Source organism: Mastigoproctus giganteus, chromosome 3 (genome assembly GCF_048544385.1).
Source record: "Mastigoproctus giganteus isolate SK-2022 chromosome 3, ASM4854438v1, whole genome shotgun sequence".
In the NCBI taxonomy this organism is placed as follows: domain Eukaryota; kingdom Metazoa; phylum Arthropoda; class Arachnida; order Uropygi; family Thelyphonidae; genus Mastigoproctus; species Mastigoproctus giganteus.
In genome coordinates this window covers 25377135-25395919 of record NC_143577.1, presented here as the reverse complement: position 1 = coordinate 25395919, position 18785 = coordinate 25377135, and the positions used below count along the sequence as shown (strand labels likewise).

The 18785-nt window shown below is 36.3% G+C and overlaps 1 protein-coding gene across 1 annotated transcript in view; it reads left to right on the top strand.

The window, feature by feature from the left end:
* LOC150087813 (phosphatidylserine lipase ABHD16A) overlaps positions 1-18785 on the top strand; it is a 227562-nt gene that overhangs the window by 4975 nt on the left and 203802 nt on the right. The window contains exons 2-3 of the mRNA XM_090370439.1: positions 2748-2804; positions 15243-15309. Coding sequence (XP_090226565.1) covers positions 2748-2804; positions 15243-15309 — 124 coding nt within the window. The remainder of the gene's footprint in view (positions 1-2747; positions 2805-15242; positions 15310-18785) is intronic.

Sequence of the window (18785 nt, the reverse complement as noted above, 5' to 3'; positions counted from 1 at the left end):
TTAGAATCGTTCGGCCAACACTGCTAGAGTTACGTCAACAGAAACCAAATGATGACGCAGACATGGTCAGGGATATGAAAAAGTGCTGGAAGGCTATTGTATTATTTCTTAAAATTCAATGCTAGCTCTGGTCTACAAAAATTAATCTTCAGGTCCTCATCTCTAATGTATATAACTAACATTTGCTAGTATAATTGTATGAATTATTTGGATATAACTCCCTGGAAAGAACAATGTATACCATGTTAAATTTTAGTTTTAAAATTGTTTGGCCCCTTTATATGTGTTATGTAACTAAATGAACCAAGATCCCATCTCTTTATTTAAGGTTTAGTCAAATAAATAAAATTATTTTATAATAGATGTATCTGATCACATCATCTGTATGTTTTATTGTTTTGTTCTGTTGATTTTCCTCCCAATTTGTCTGAACAGAGATATCAAAATAGCCACTAAAGGAAAGGGCACTAGAATTGCAACTGGAATTGCAGATATTTTGAATTAATGGTAATATAAAGGATTATGATGGCTTGAGTGCTCAGTATATAAGTATGGTATAGAACAGGGGTTGGCAAACTACGGCCCGCTGTGACATTTTGTGTGACCTGCTGACCCCATGAAATATGTTATTGTACATAAAAAAAAAAAATCCCCACACATTTAACATTTTGGCATCACCGCTTCATCAAATTATGACACAATCATAGCATTGCAAGATTTAAAGGTCTTTCCATTTTGTTTTTTTTTTAGCTTTACCAAGTCATAATTAATTTTTTTTTCACACTTTTCGAACCAGAGTTTGACTTAATTTTGTCACAGAAAAAAAGAATTTCATGGTTCTCATTGATTCTTCATAACACCGTCACCATAAGAATTGTATTGAAGTTTATGTATGCTCTTAATGGAAAATATTAAATGATTAAAAAATAGGCTGTTTTTTAGTTTTATATATCCATGGTTTTACTTTGTATTTGACTTGGTCCACAAGACCTAAAACATTTCCAATATGGCCCGCCTCCAAAAAAGTTTGCCCCCTTCCTCTGGTATAGAACATCACCCATTACATATTTGAATCTGCACTTGTGCAAAAAAAATTATGCAGCCATTATAATTAAGTGCTTTGATGGCTTCAGTAACATTGACTACAATTTATTTGTATAATTCTCTAAGAGAAAAGCATAAATTTTTTTACTTTTGTATTGTTGACTCATGATAACGGTTCTCTCATCTTATTTCTAGAAATGTCTAATAATTAATATTAATATAAATATTCTTTTTCTTGATGTAATTATCATTGTAATATATCATTATAGCATTAATTATCATTTTAATATATCATTAATTATCATTATTGTAATATATCATTAAATTATCATTATATTATCCAGTTGGGAAGGAGCAGCAGTGCGTAGCACACGCTTCTTGATTAGACCGGGGTTTGAGCCCGTCACCACCAAAATACGAAGGAAGTGGAAAGGTCAGGGAATGACCACCGCATATTCCTGGCGCAATATGGCCTTAGTTGCTAATGCTCCTAAAAACCAAATAACAAACAAACATCGTTATATTATATGGGTATTATAAATATTTATTGTGAGGCATATAAGAAGTTTTTACATTAAAATTAATATAAAATTTTGTAACAGAGAATTTTGGACTATATCTTCTAAAAATACTTGATAATCTTAATTCTACAGTATTGCAAAATTACCTTTAAGTTTTGAAGCTGTTTTATTCATGAAATAATGCTTTAGAATTTGATCTTTTAAATAGAATATATGAAGCACTAAAAACTTTTTTACATCTACCAACTGAGAAGGTATTAAAGTAAAGTTTAATAAAATGATAAATATAAACTGTAAATAAAATAAAGTCAATTATAATATGAAAGTCTTGAAGTGCATTTTGTGAAGAAAGAAAGAGTCCGTGATAAGTGAATATATCATTTTACATTCACTGTTACAACTGTCAACTGTGCACAATTGCAATGCTGCAACTGTGCACTTAACCTTTAGAATGTGCAACAGTTTCTCATCAAGATCTCTAGGATTTCTATTTAGATTAATTGCAGTGGTAGAAATATCTGAAGGAAAAACTTTTCATGATTCCCGTTTGAATATTGTTAAATTAAAAGCATTGAATTGGTGGTTGAGATAGAATTTAATCTTTCTCAGGCTAACAGGGAGAACGTATGGAGTGTGAGGCATTGGAGAAATTGCCCTGAAGTTCATGTCCCCCCCCCCTTTCATTTTCCTCATCAGATGTTTAAAGAAAGGTGCTTAATTCCATCATTCTGTTTAATTGCATCCTGCTGTGTTTAAGTTCAGCAAGCTGTTCTCATAAAATGTTATCTACAATTTATGATGATGGGGTTGTGTGGGAGAGAAAGGTCAGATAAATAGATGGAAGTGTGGTGAAGAAATTAAAATGAAATCAGTAGGTAATTCAATTTTTGTAATTGCCATAATTTGCCATGATGGGAAAAAGTAATGCCATGTCATATTTCCAATTTCCTGCAGTTAGTATTCTTTACCAGAGAGCAATTTATAAATTATATTGTGTTTATAAATGAATAAATGCAATTTTGAGATTTATAATAATTGGAAGTAAAATGCATATTTAAAATTTATTTAAATTAATTATTATATAAATTTTATTTAAAATGTTATTATAAATACATCAAAAATTATATATTATATCATTGTTTCTCTTTAAAATTAATAATGTACTTTTTTTTTTACTTATAGGGAAAACACTATAATCCAAATGTGCTTGAGGCATATAGTGATAATTTAGTCCATTTTGTAAGTTCATCTTTCTTTTTGTCTTTAATTTTTATAATTTATACTAAATAAACTGTACATTTATTTTATTCTTTTACTTTTAGATTTCAGTAATGATTTTGACACTATTCCGTCTGAAAAACTGCTGTGCAGTTGGAACATTAACAAATTACTCTGCCTACACCAAAGCTCATAACAACAGTAAACCAGTTATTAATCAGTCCAAACTAGATTTCAAACAGGCTAAGGTTAGAGAACTTGCTTCTTGTCGAAATGGTAGCCGAGCATTCTGTTTTCTTGCCAAAACTATTGTTCGCAACCTTTGCCCATCTCTGTTTAAAGCAGTTGGTTCTATCGCCACTTCAACCAGGTTAAAGCTGACCTGCTAGCATCATAGTATCTTTTTCTTCTAACTCATGTATTAATGATCTTGGTAAACTACCTCCCACCATTCCCAATACATTTCGTTCATGCCTCCTGTGGTCTTTCATCAAAAGAATGTGAGGAGGATTTTGAACAAGCTTCAAGCTAAGAAAGCTCCAGTTCCTGATGATATTTCTCCACTTGTTCTCAAAACCTGTGCTCCTGAACTTACTCCTGTTCTGTGTTGCCTTTTTTCACTTTCTTATTCCAAAGGTGTTTTTCCTTCTGCTTGGAAATTTTCTCATATCCAACCAGTTCCTAAAAAAGGTTGCAAGCACCTCTACTCTTTCCAAAGTACTGGAGAAAACAATGAACTGCTAACTCTTAAATTATCTAGAAACCTTCCATTTGATCAACAATCGCCAGTATGGATTCCGTCAATGTTGATCCACGTGATATTCTGACTTTGTTACCCATCTTTGGACAAATTCAATGGAAAAGTTTGGTGAAACTCAAGCTCTTGACATTTTCAAAGGCTTTTGATCGTGTTTGTCATAAAGGTGTTCTAAATTAGCTTCCATCATGGTTTGCGAACTGTTTTTTGTAATTGGGTATCCAGTTTTCTCTCTGACCGCGCAATGTGGGTGATGGTAGATTGCTCTCTGTCTTCTAACTTCTCCACTAATGCTGGTGTTCCCCACGGTTCAGTTCTTTTCCCTACTCTTTTCCTCTTGTATATTAATGACCTTCTTCACTGGAAATCCTATCCATAGTTTTGCTGATGATAGCACATTGCATTCCACTTTGAGCAGGAGAAACCTTGTCCTGCTCAAAGAGCTTCAACTTCTCGAATATCCACTACCAATTCCTTAAATGCTGCTCTCCAGGTAATTCTCCAATGGGGCAATGATAACTTAGTTGATTTAAATCCTTCTAAAATTTAGTCCTGTCTTATATTTTCCTAAAAGGATTCTTCTCTTCCCATGCTTCTCTTTGATGACACTCCAATTTCTAGGCAAGATCATATATCTCAATTGGGAATTACCCTAACTTCGAATCTCACTTGGCATAAGCACATTACAAATATTGCTTCCTCTGCATCTAAAAACCTGGATTTTCTCTTTTGCTCTCAGCATTACTTTTCTTCCAAACAGCTATTCACTCTACAAATCTCAAATTTGTCCTGCCATGGAATATTGTTCCCACATCTGGGGCTGTGCCCCCAAAAACTTCTGTCAAGCTTCTAGATTCCATTCAAAAAAGGGCAGTTAGATTAATTAACGACTCATCTCTAACAGAGTCTCTGCACTTTCTCTCTCATAGATGTTCTGTTTCTCCTGCATGCCTTTTATATAGATACTTCCATGGGCACTGTTCTTCTGAATTGGCTTCTGTCTTCCAGAGCAGTCTGAACCACAACCAGTCGACATCCTTTTACTGTCCATCTTGAAACTCACAGTATCAACTTTTCTTCTTCCTCATTTATTCCTTCAACGTCCATTTTCTGGAACAACTTTCCTTCATATATATTTCCTGAAAGTTAAAATTTAAAGAAATTCAAGTCTAATGTCAACAAGTATCTTCTTTCATCTTCTCATCCTCCAACTCATGCACTGTATTAAGTTCTATAGGTTTAAATACCTCTTCTGTTTGGGGTTTTCATAAAAAAAAAAATCGACGTTGGCTCCATGGAGCTGAAGGTGGATCCTTCAGCTCCATGGTGCAAACGTGCAACAATAAATGTTTGTAACCTTTATTGTTGCACGTTTGCACTGTTCTTTTCGATGTTGATGGCCGGACATCTGCCTCTAATTGATCTTGCTCGTGTTTATGCTTATGACTCTCTCTCTTGCATTCCGCCGCCGACTTTGTTGCTTGCTTTTCAACGTTAAATTTGTGATTTTGTCGAAATCTTTGAACATGTTTAGTTGATGTAATTTTCGGCATCGTCACAACTTAACTAAAGGACACACAACTGCACTGCTTGACAAATGCAAAGTAACTGAGCAAAGTAGTTACTTTAACGAGTTGTTCAACTCACGAAAATTAAAAACCCGATTTGAAATCTAGTTATATATATTCTCGTAGAGCTCTCAAAGGGCAACAATTTTGTTGCTTACTGTTTTTGTCTAACGTTTATAGTTTTCAAGGTATTGTAACAACAAACTTGAAAATGCTCGAATTTTTCGACTCTCTCTCTCTCTCTCAACTTTGCATCGCTATTACTCAGGAACCATAAGAGATACATCAAAATCATTTATAGATGTATAAACTATGTTTCTTACTGAACAATTTTGTCACTTACTGTTTATGTCTATCTATCATAGTTTAAAAGTTATTGAGAGTAAAATTAATGCAACAGCAAATGACCAAAATGTAAACTTTATAGTTTTTTCGAAAAAAATTATGTTAAATATCAAAATTTCGAATTTTTTCTTCATATTCGTCGACGGCATTATATACCCAACAAAATAAGTATAAATTTTTTATACTATTGTCTATTAGTTTCGGAGATATAACAGCAGTTAGACATTTCACTTTTCATGACAGCCTGATCGCCATGGTGTACCCCCAGCATAGACGTTGTTCACGTCAAAAAAATTGTACAAATTGGAATTGGGACAAATTACTGCTTGTGGATAAGAGGATGGTTGAGTATCAGAAGACTCAAAGTGTTTATTAATGTAGCCTGCTGTAATTGGAGTAATATTATTAGTGGAATCCCTCACTGTTCAGTGCTGGGCCTCTTATTGTTTACAATGTTTATTAGCGATATTGATGAAAGCATATCAAATTTAATTTCTAAATTTGTTGATGATGCAAAGTTTGGCAGGGTGGTTAATGACAGCATAGATGACAGCTCTCCAATTTACATCTCCATAAATGGAGATATAAATTGGAGAATCTGCTATTTTTGCTTGATTTGACCTTTCTCCATCTCACTGACATAATATGGTTGGTGACAAAAAAAAATAAAATTACATTAAAATTGGAATTTTTTCAAATCTTGCGAAAATTTGCTTAATTTTGTTAAATAACTGGTTGATAATTAGCATTGTTCTCTGTTACGTACAATCTGTCATAATACTTGTGTAGTGCAAAGCTCATTAACAGTGTCTCTCAGCAAGATTCAAAATTATATAGTATAATATTTCAGAAGATAGACATGCAAGATTTTCCACATATTGTAAAATCTTAAAAAGGTAATATGTTTTCCTTGTGTACTGTACTAGATATGATTTTTCAATTGGTGGGAAATTTTATGTAATTAGACATTTGCAAACAAATAAGCAAAAGGACAGCATTCAGTGCATAGAAAGGAATGCAAACCGAGACATAGCATTTCATAATGATGATGATGTCATGTGCTGAATATTTACATCTTTTGTCATAGAACATTATCTTTTTCTTACTTGTGCTTATCATGCAAGCGCATGGTTCAGAAATGTTTCTTAGTAGTGAAATAGTGAGAAAAAGGGTTGTGAAAGAACAAAATCACCAGGTATTATTAAATTGCATGGATAGGGAAAGGAGAGATAGTAATAGCCCTAAAAAATGTGCCATTTTGAATTGTATAAATGGCAGTAATCAAAATGATTCCAAGCTATTAGCATTAGGAGTGGCATATTATGCAAGAAAGCAAGCTTATACAGCATCAGCTAATAAAAACCATTTCACCCATCCATTAACTCCATATGTTTGTCTAGTTCTGCCTGGAATTTATTTAAGCTGTCAACTTCCACAACGACAGATGGAAGCTTGTTCCAGCAATCAGCCACCCTCTCACTAAAGACAAATTTCCTCACATCTATTATACAACTGTCTTTCTTCAATCTGAATTTATGTCCTGTCAGGCGATTAATCTATGCAAAAGGAAGAATCCCATCAGCATTGAGCTTACTCAAACCATTCAAGGCCTTATACACCTCAATCAGATCACTTCCCAGGTGCCTGGTCTCCAGACACTGCAATTTGCAGAACTTAAGCCTTTGTAAGAGCATCCATTTGTTCCCTTCACCAATCTTGTTGCCCTTCTCAGTACTTGTCCCAGCAGCGCTACATCCTTCCTAAAATGAGGCTTCCAGACCTGTATGCACTACTCAAGGTGTGGTCTGACCATTGCCTTATACAAGGGCATAATCACCTCCTTATCTCTGCTAGAAAAATTCCTGTATATCATTGACAAGATCCCATGAGTTACTCTTGCAACCTGTCTGCACTGCTCAGAAAACTTCATATCTGACTGCACCATTACCCCAGGTCTTTTTCATTCTCCACTACCCTAAGTGTAGTATGACACAGTTGATATGTTGTTCTGGGGTTACTGCTGCCCATATGCAGTACTTTACATTTGTCAATGTTAAAATTCAGTTACCACCTCTCAGCCCATCTGCTCAACTTTTCTAGATTCTGTTGCAGTTGTGTAGTGTCATTAGTGTCACTAACAACCCTGCTAATCTTCATATAGTCTGAAAACTTGGACATTATGCCTGATATACATTAATAAATACAGAAAACAACAATGGACTCAATACCAAACCCTGTGGAACTCCACTAATAACATTAGTCCACAAAGAGATGTGTCCATTGATTACCACTCTGTCTTCTCCCACTCAACCATCCCTTTATCCATAGCAGCAATCTGCCCTTAATGCATACTGCTCTAATTTGTACAGTAGTCTTCCATGTGCAACAGTATCAAAAGCTTTCCTAACATCCAAGTATATGATATCAAAATTATTTTTTGCATTCTGTTCCTTTGTGATCACATCATAGTATTCAATCAAATTGGTCAGACATGTCTTTCCATTAACAAACCCATGCTGTATCTGAACTATAACTGCAGTCTTGTCTAGATGATCTTGCCGTGCTTCTTTAACCAGTGCCTCCATTAATTTCCCCGGAATGTGCAAATGTGTCCCCAATTCATAAAGGGGAAATCAAAGTGTAACAAGTCTGTAATTACTCGTGTCACACTATGAATTGGGGATACATTTGCACATCTCCAGTCCATGCGGACCTCCCCTGAGTTCAAGGACACACTCATAGTTATGTCTAAGGGTTTGCTTACTTCCTTTGCTGCCTCCTTTAATATAACTAGATAGATCCCTTCCACCCCAGGTGCCTTCCTTATGTTTAATTTCAACAATTTTTCCTCCAATTTGCTCTCAATTATTACAAAATAATTTAGCTCCCTACCAGAGATTGATAAATTTCTGGCATTCCCCTCCCTCGTGTGAATGTAGATGCAAAATACTCATTCAGTTTGTCAGCTACCTGAGCAGGATCTTCAACAGTCGAACCATCGATATCAAGTGGACCGATCGTATTCCTCCCCTTCCTTCAAAGTTTACATAAGTAAAGAACTCTTTGCTGTTTTTCTTTGCATCCTTTGTTAAAAATTTCGCATAATCTGCCTTTGCCTGCCTAACCTCTTGTGACTTGATTACAGAGCAACTTATATCTACCATAGGCTTCTGTGTCACCTAATAATTCCATTGTGCTGATGTTTTGTTATAAAAGAAATTATCAAATCAAAAGTGGCTTTCTCTCAGTGGCGGCATTAGAAGATGCCTCTACAGGATACAACATCAAAAATGCAAGGGACAGCATTTGGGTGGTAACTCATGGTAGTTGAGAATGAAAAAAGGACCTAAGGGTAATGTAGTAGTATTAAAAAACCTTCCACATCACCTCCAATAATTTGTCTAGTTCTTCCTTGAATTTATTCAAACTATTCCCCTTCACAACAACAGATGGAAGTTTGTTCAAACTTACAAACTTCCTCACATCTCTCCGGCAACCATTGTTCTTCAATTTGAATTTATGTCCTCTCATGTGTATAGTCTGAGCAAGAGGAAGAATGCCATTAGCATTGAGCTTGCTTAGTCCATTCAAACTTTAAAACACCTCAATCAGATCACCTCACTGAAGCCTGTCTTAGTAAGACCACCTTTTCATTCCCTTCACCAATCTGACTGCTCTTCCCTGGACCCGTTCCATCAGATCTACATCCTTTCTAAAATGAGGCCTTCAGACCTGTATATTCAGTACTCAAGTTGCTGCCTAACCGTTACCTTATACAATGGGATAATCACTTCCCTTTTCTGGCTAGCAAAGTTTCTGTATATCATAGACAAACCCCATGAGCTGCCCTGGCAGCTTGTCTGCATTGCTCAGAGAACTTCACATCTGTCTCCAGGTCTTTTTCATTTTCCACTACCCTGAGTGTAGTACCACATCGCTGGTATGTTAATCTGGATTACAGCTACCCATGTGCAGTACCTTGTATTTGTTAACGTAAACTTTGATTTGGCAAAATATAGCTCCAGATGCTGATGCACCATAAAATCCCTAAACAAACAATGTTAAACTTCAACTGCTATTTCTGAGCCCATCTGCCTAATTTGTTTAGATATTGTTTGTTTAGATCTTATTCTGGTTACTGTCATTAACCACCTTGCCACCTTTGTATCATCTGCAAACTTAGAGATTAAGCCTGATATACCCTCATCAGTATTATTTATAAATATAGAAAACAACATTGGACTGAGCACTGAACCCTGGGAGACTCCACTAATAACATTAGTCCATGAAGAGCAGTGTCCATTAATAAGCATTCTCTGTTTTTTTCCCACTCAACATCCCTTTATCCAGAGCAGTAACTTGTCCTTAATGCCACGCTTCTCCAAATTGTACAGCTGTCTTTTATATGCAACAGTATCAAAAGTTTTCCAAGTATATGATATCAAAATTATTTTTTTTTGCATCTAGTTCCTTTGTTACTGCATCATAATATCCAATGTGATTGGTCAGACAGGATTGCCCTTTAACAAATCCATGCTGTGACTACAGTATAAGTGTATTACTGTCTAATACACTAGATAAGTATATAAGTAATGCAGGATCATCATCTAGATGATGATCCTACATTACTTCTTTAATCGGAGACACCATTATTTTCCCTGGACCATAAGTTAAGCTAACAGGAGTCTGTAATTATTCATGTCACCCTTTGATCCTACTCTATGAACTGGGGAGACATTTGCTCATATCTAGTCCATAGGGACCTCTACTGAATCCAGTGATGCTCATAATTTTGACTATGGGTTTGCTTACCTCCCTTAATATAATTGGATGGATCCCATCCACCCCAGGTGCCTCTTTTATGTTAAGTGGTGGATCCATCTGCAAATGTGTTCTTGAAGCACAATAATGTGCCATGTCATAAGGCCAGAATTGTACAGAACTGGTTCCAGAAAAATCAGAGTGAATTCAGCCTACTGTGCTGGCTTCCCCAGTCACCAGATCTCAATTAAACATGTATGGGATGAGCTATTTGGTTACAAAGGAACTGGATGCAAAAAGTAATTTTGATATCATATATTTGGATTTCAGGAAATCTTTTGACACTGTTGCGCAGGGAAGACTATTGTACAAATTGGAGCAGAATGGTATTAAGGGTAAGTTGCTACAATGGATAAAAGGATGGTTGAGTGGGAGAAGACAGAGGGTGGTAATTAATGGGTGCTGCTCTTCGTGGACTAATGTTATTAGTGGAGTCCCACAGGGTTCGGTGTTGGAGTCCTCTGTTGTTTTGAATATTTATCAATGATATTGATGAAGGTATATCAAGCTTAGTGTCGAAGTTTGCAGATGATACAAAGGTTGGCAGGGTTGTTAATGACAGTAATGGCAGTGTGCTACTGCAACAGGATCTAGATAATTTGGGCAGATGAGCTAAGAAGTGGCAACTGAAGTTTAACCTTGATAAATGCAAAGTACTGTATATGGGTAGAAGTAACCTCAGAGAAATGTACCAACTGTGTGGTACTACACTTAAGGTGGCAGAAAATGAACAAGACCTGGGAGTAATTGTGCAGTCAGATATGAAGTTTTCTGAGCAAAGCAGACAGGGTGCCAGGGCAGGTCATGGGGTTTTGTCAGTGATATATAGGAATTTTTCCAGCAGGGAAAAGGAGGTGATTGTCCCTCTGTATAAGGCAATGGTCAGGCCACGCCTTGAGTACTGTGTGCAGGTCTGGAGGCCTCATTTTAGGAAGGATGTAGATTTGCTTGAGCGTGTACAGAGAAGGGCAAGATTGGTGAGGAGAATGAAGGGATCCTCTTACCAAGAGAGGCTTAAGTTCAGCAAATTTCAGTGGCTGGAGACTAGGCACCTGCACGGAGATCTGATTGAGCTATATAAAGCCTTGAATGGGTTGAGCACACTGAATTCTGATGGGATTCTTCCACTTGTTCAGATTATGAACCTAAGGGGTCATAAATTCAAATTAAGAAAAGACAGATGTAGAATAGATGTGCGGAAATTTGCCTTTAGCCAGTGGGTGGTTAATTGCTGGAACAAACTTCCATCTGTCGTTGTGGAAGTTGATAGGTTAAATAAATTTAAGGAGGAACTGGATAGGCATTTGGAGGGAATAGTGTGATTTTTTTTTTTTTTTTTTTGGCTGAAGCTGCATAAGCTCATACACTTGCTTTCTTGCATCACATGCCACTACTACTACTACTATCCCAGTTTGCAACAACTGTGGGAAGTAGTTTAGTCAACAGGACCATCATTCCTGTGGCATGTTTTTGACACCTCTATGAGGTGTTAAATCCAAGTATGAGATGTCAAAATAATACCACATAATCATAACATTTTTAAGATTTGAGGCTAATATAAGATGAACTCAGAGTTCGTGTTCTGTTTCTATATAAATTGTTTTGCTAATTGAACTTGCATTTGTTATTGAACAGAAATTGCATTTGTTACCCTCAGATAAGTCAGTTCTTCAATAAAATGTAAATCTATTTTTGCACATAACTAAAAAGAGTAACTGTTGTGAACATGAAAGAAATACACAATAGTGGGAACTACATGTATTTGAAACAATGAGTAGTAGTGCCAATCTCTGTCCTTGTATTGAGTCAGTGCACCAGTCGCACTTGCACATATTAGGCACTCCCAATTGTGCATGAAGTCACAATTGAGGATGCCTGGTGCAGAGTTTTTTTTTTCTTTCTGTCTTTCTCTCTCTCTCTGTTTACATACGAGGTGTGGCAATAAAGTTCCTAGACTGGTGTTGTGGTTATTAGCATTAGCATTAGCATTAGTAGAGGCATATGATGCAAGAAAGCAAGCTTATTCAGCATCAGCCAAAAAAAAAAAAAAAACCCTCTCCCATTTCACCCCTCCGTTCGTTCGAAATACCTGTCCAGTTGAGCTTTAAATTTGTTTAGGCTATCAACTTCAACAACAAGTGATGGAAGTCGGTTCCACCAACCAACCACCCGCTGGCCAAAGGCAAATTTCCGCACATCTATCCGACATCCGTCCTTCCTCAATTTGAATTTATGCCCTCTGAGGTGATTATTCTGAGAAAGATGAAGAATCCCATTGGCATTGAGCATGCTCAAACCATTCAAAGCCTTATACACCTCTATCAGATCACCTCGCCGGTGCCTAGTCTCCAGACTCTGTAATTTGCAAAACTTAAGCCTTTCTTCGTAAGAGCAACCCTTTGTTCCATTTACTAATCTTGTTGCCCTTCTCTGTACCCATTCCAGCAGCTCTACATCCTTCTTGAAATGAGGCCTCCAGACCTGTATACAGTACTCAAGATGTGGCCTAACCATTGCCTTATACAAGGGAATAATCACCTCCTTATCCCTGCTAGAAAAATTCCTGTATATCATTGACAAGACACCATGAGCTACTCTTGCAGCTCGTCTGCACTGCTCAGAGAACTTCATATCTGCCTGCACAATTACCCCCAGGTCCTTTTCATTCTCCACCACTGTCAGTGTAGTACCGCAGAGTTGATACATTGCTCTGGGGTTACTGTTACCCATATGTAGTACTTTACATTTGTCAATGTTAAACTTCATTTGCCACCTCTCAGCCCATCTGTTCAACCTTTCCAGATCCTGTTGCAGCAGCATAGCGTGAGTAGTGTCCTTAACGACCCTGCCAACCTTTGTATCATCTGCAAACTTAGACATTAAACTTGATATCCCATCATCAATATCATTCATAAACACCGAAAACAACAATGGACCCAACACTGAACCTTGAGGAACTCCACTAATAACATTAGTCCACGTTGAGCAGTGTCCATTGATTACCACTCTCTGTCTTCTGCCACTCAACCATCCCCTTATCCATAGCAGCAATTTGCCTCCAATGCCACACTGCTCCAATTTGTGCAGCAGTCTTCCATGTGCAACAGTATCAAAAGCCTTTCTAAGATCCAAATATATAATATCAAAGTTATTCCCTGCATCCAGTTCTTTTGTGACTACATCATAGTATCCAATCAAATTGGTCAGGCAAGACCTGCCCTTAACAAAACCATGCTGCGTCTGAGCTATAACTGAATTCTTGTCTAGATGATCCTGCAGTGCTTCTTTAACCAGTGCCTCCATTAATTTACCTGGAACAGAAGTTAAACTAACAGGTCTATAATTACTTGTGTCAGCCTTTGATCCTCCTTTGTGAATTGGGGTTACATTTGCACATCTCCAGTCTATGGGTACCTCCCCTGAGTCCAAAGAAGCTCTCATAATTATGGCTAGGGGTTTGCATACTTCCTTTGCTGCCTCCTTTAATATAACTGGATAGATCCCATCCACCCCAGGTGCCTTTTTTATGTTTATCCTCAACAATCTCTCCTCCACTTTCCTCTCAGTTATGTTTGAGGAGTTTGAAAATAAATGGGAGTGGTATATTGTATGTAGTTCATACTTCTCCTACTGGACAATCTCTACCAACAGATGGTGGTGGAGATTGTCTAGTAGGCTGACAGGTTGCAAGTAACAACGGTTTCGTTAGTAGTGTTAACCATATGTGTCATGGTTTTGCAATGGAACAAGAATGAATATTAATTTTCCTTTAAACTGTGAAATTCTGCAACAGAAATGAATGAAATATTAAAAACTTTATGGTAATAAAATGTTGTCATACCACTGTGTTTAAATGGTATAACTGGTTCAAAGACAGATGTAAGGATGTTTGCAATGATCTAAGAAGTGGGCATTTTTTAGCCTCTCTAAATGATGACAGTTGCAGAAGTTTGGGAAATTGTGTTGAGAGATCATCGCTTGATCCTCAGAATCCTCATGTTATAAATAAGGAGACGATTTGTAAAATTCTGCATGAAGATTTAGGGAAAAGGAAGGTCTGAAAATTTTGTGCCTCACAGATGAGCAGAAGTAATGAAGAGTGTCATCATGCAGAGACTTTGTCCACACTTGTCAAGATAATCCTAATTTCCTTAACTGTATTGTCATCAGAGATGAGTGTTGGGTGTTTCCATACCACCCAGAGACAAAGCATCAGAGCATGCTGTGAGCTTCAAAATCATCACCATGGCCCAAAAGGTTTCTTTTACAGAAGTCCATCAAGATGATGCAGATCGTGTTGTTCAACAGCTGGTGTGATTTACAAGGAATTTGTACATGTGGGGGGGGAGGGAGAGAGAGAGAGAGAGAGAGAGAGAGAGAGAGAGAGAGAGAGAGAGAGAGAGAGTCATTGCTGCATCTAGTAACAAGTGTTTCTAAGACTATTAAAGCACATTTCTTGGGTGAGGCTGCAATTTCAAGAAAAAGGCAGCTTGTTCCTTTTGCAAGACAATGTCTCCCCCCAATCTACACTTGTGAAGATATTTTTGATGAGATGTGGCATTGTATACTCAATCATCCACCTACTCTTCTGATCTAGTGCCAGTGAACTTCTTCCTCTTTCCCAAGAGGAAAACTGCCCTCAAAGGAAAGAGAGTTCAGGACATTGAGAACATCCTGAAATAAATAAAATTGTAACCCCCGAACTGAACATCATCTCTTTGGATATCATTGCCAACTCTTTTCAGAAACTTTTAGAACAGTGTAATTAAGTGCATTCAATCAGGTGGTGATTACTTTGAATAAAAATAAAACCATTTTTGAGCTCCTTCACTTTGTGTTCTTTAAAATTGCACCAATCCAGGAACTTTATTGTCATACCTTATATGCATTTATTATTATTATCATTATTAAAATAAATATGTAGTTTATTTGTTGTTATTATTATTATTATTTTTTTTTTTTTTGTAGATATCTGTAGCTTGGTCCATTGGTATTTATATTTCTCCAGTAATTATTACCATTTTATTAAGAAGAGGTAAGTTTAACCCAAAAAAGAAAATTATATATTTTCTTTTTTGAGTTTTATTATTTTATTTTCTCTGATCAAAACAGTTTTCTGTAAAAAACATGTTACTTCAAGCTTTTTATTTTTAAATTGAGTAAATATTTCTTGTTATTATTTTATGAAATTTGCTTTTCCATATCTTACATTATTCGTCTAAAAGGAATTAAAGGATTTATTGAAATATGCGAACCCTGCCTTATGTCATGTTTTCTAATGATATGCTACAGTTATTAAAGTCATCAGGGATTCATATATATAGGAAACTGCCAAATGATATACTTCCAGTTTAGGCTGTGGCTGGGGTGGGGGAGTTTCCAGGTGTAGACTCCTCTCATTCCAAAGTGTCTCTATGAGTATTGTAAAGGAAATGGGGAGATGGATTATCCAAGATGGATATACACATTGGTGCTGCAGTGGTCCTGCCAAACAGCATAATTTATTAATCTCTTCCAATAGAGTGTAGCATTTATAGTGCTGAACTGTTTGCAATAAGTCTCGCACTAGATCACGTTGCCAAAACTTCCATCGTAAAGTGTATAATTTTTACGGACTCATTAAGTGCAGTATATGCTTTACAGCTACAAAATCATCCATCTCATCTGTATCTAAGAAAAATTATTTCCTGCTTATTGCTTCTTAGGACTAAAAACCAGAGTTGGATTCCTGGACATTCTTGAATACTGGGAAATGAACGTGCTGATCAAGCTGCAAAACATCCATCAAATGAAAGTTCTCACCTGCATAAAATCCACACAATACGACTTTAAAAACGTCATTCGAAAAGTCTCAGAAAATATATAGACACAGACCTGGAAATCTCAAACAAATAACAAATTGAACAGCTGAAATCCTGGAAATCAAGTTTTCGGCCACAAAGAGATTATCTTCGCCTGGCTTTGCATCGGCTACACACATTTAACACGCTCTTACCTCCTAACGAAAGATGATCTTCCACAATTCCCTCAATGTCAGACCATACTAACAGTGAAACACATCATCATACAATGTCCACGTTACCAAATTGCTTGCCAGTCAGCTTTCAAATCGTATGCAAATGAACCATTGAGCCCTGAACTCATTTTGGGAGAAAAATCAGATATAAATGAACACTTCACATACCTCAGTCTAATAAACTTTACCAGCCGTATCTAATATTCCAACATCAGTAACAACATTAAAGTTAAATTAACAAAACTTGAACAGGCGCAATATTGCCAAAGCAGCTTTTGTGCCATAAAAACCTCCATAGCCAGTTGGGAAGGAGCAGCAGTGTGTAGCACACGCTTCTTGATTAGACCGTGGTTCGAGCCCATTACCACCAAATACGGACAATGCGGAAAGGTCAGGAAATGACCACTGCATATTCCCGGAGCAATATGGCCTTAGTTGCTAATGTTCCTAAAAACCAAATAACAACAACAACAACAACATAAAACCACAAGCAACAACAAGGGGGACTATAACCAGTGTATGTCTACTTGGAGCAAAAATTGATGATATAATAAACACATTTCAAAATTTAAGGAATGTAAAGAGTATTATTATTCATGTGGGGGGACTAGTGATATTAACTGCACACAAACTAAGAATTTAATGGATAAGTACGAGGGCATGTTGGGGGGGGGGAAATCTGAGAGTTAGTTCAGAATGTATTTGTGTCTGCAATTCTGCCCAGTCATGATAAGAGGGAATATGTACTGAACGCTTTATGGATTAATTCAATTCAGTAGGCTTGATGGAATCTGAAAGTTTCTTTATGGGGAGGAAATTTTAAAACAACATGACTGACCCTAGTAGGTAGAAGAAATGTTATTTTAGAACATTTCTTCTCTGCTGATGTCATAAGTTTGGGAACTTATTACACTGAAAAAAACTTACGGGTTCAGGGGAAACACTTGCACATATCTTGGTAGTTCTTGTGTGGGGCCATATAAGCTGGTGAATCTTTTGACATTGAAATGGTATGTGGAGGATAATGACAATTGAAACAAATGAGAAATTAAAACTAGGACAATAGGCTTAAGTAACTTTAAGGGTTATGTTAGGGTGTGAACATCACTTCCAGTAACTGACACTGGTAAGAACCTTAAAAGATACATATATGTTAATGGAAATGTATGCAGTAACAGATCTATGATGCTCAATGAGTTCTACATTTGTACACTAATATATAGAAATAAAGAGGAATTTATCTCAATGCATCTTATCAAGGCTTGACACGGTGTACTATATATGTGAGGGTGAAACAAAACAGCCCGTGCATCTAGGGCAGGGGCATTGGAATTAGCTTCGAAAATCACACCTTTTTATTGTATACAATGGAACTACACTAAATTTAGTGTCACTCGCTTTACGAGTTCCCGGGTTTACGAGTTTTTTCCCCCCAAGTGTCAATAAAATCGAAATATGAACATTTCAAAATGCAAAAAATGCAAAAAATGAATGTTAAACATTCATAAATACCGCATTCCAAACCACGTGCATAATTGTACAATACAGTGTGCCCCGCTTTACGATAATTAATCAGTTCCAGAGACACCATTGTAACATTAAAATACTGTAATGTGAACCCAATAACACATTGTTTTTTGGTAATTTGTTTCAAGATCTCGGAAGTTGAAATTTTTGCTGTATAACTAAGCTATTTATCTCTCTAAAATGTCATTTTTAATGTCACAAGCGTGACCTTAAGGCCATATAAAAGGTTGTGAGCGTGGTTTGTAAATTGTATTAATTACCAATTCAAATCATTAAAATGCACTACACTTTCATCGTCATCGTATGTTCCATTATAAGAACTAATTTTGAATGGCTTTGTGATATTTTTCTAAAGCACATTTCTTGGAGGTCACTACCATAAAACTATAAAAACAATTAGCACTTTCCAGTTTATTGTGCTTTTTTGTTACTTACTGCAAGCAATTATAAGTGGGTAGTAAACTTGATCTTCTTTTGTGAAAATACCCATAGCTGGAATTGTGTGGTTTTTTTTACGTTATTACGGCAAAATGTTATTCCCCTTTACTGAAATATTCAATCGTATAAAAAACATATATAAATTTTCAGAATCTTCTCTTCATTCCTTTTTTTTTTTTAAGCTTCCTAAACTTGTTACTCCATCCAAATTGTGTTAGTTGCAATTTGTGTGCACTGTTAAAAAATGGTTATGCATGCAATCGTGAAATTTATAAGATTATCTTGGAAACAAACACCTCTCGAAACATTTCTGAAAAGACGACTCCTTGTGCAACAAACCGAGTGCCGAGCCAATAACGAGTGATCAACGAGTGTGCATTTAGTCGATGATGATGATGAAGAATAAACATTCTTTAACATTTGTAAGTCGTAAATAATTTTTTTATATATAATTTGCTTGATTTTACAGGCTATGTTTTCATTTGTTTCGATAAATCAATCATTATTTAAACATAAACTAATTAGATAAC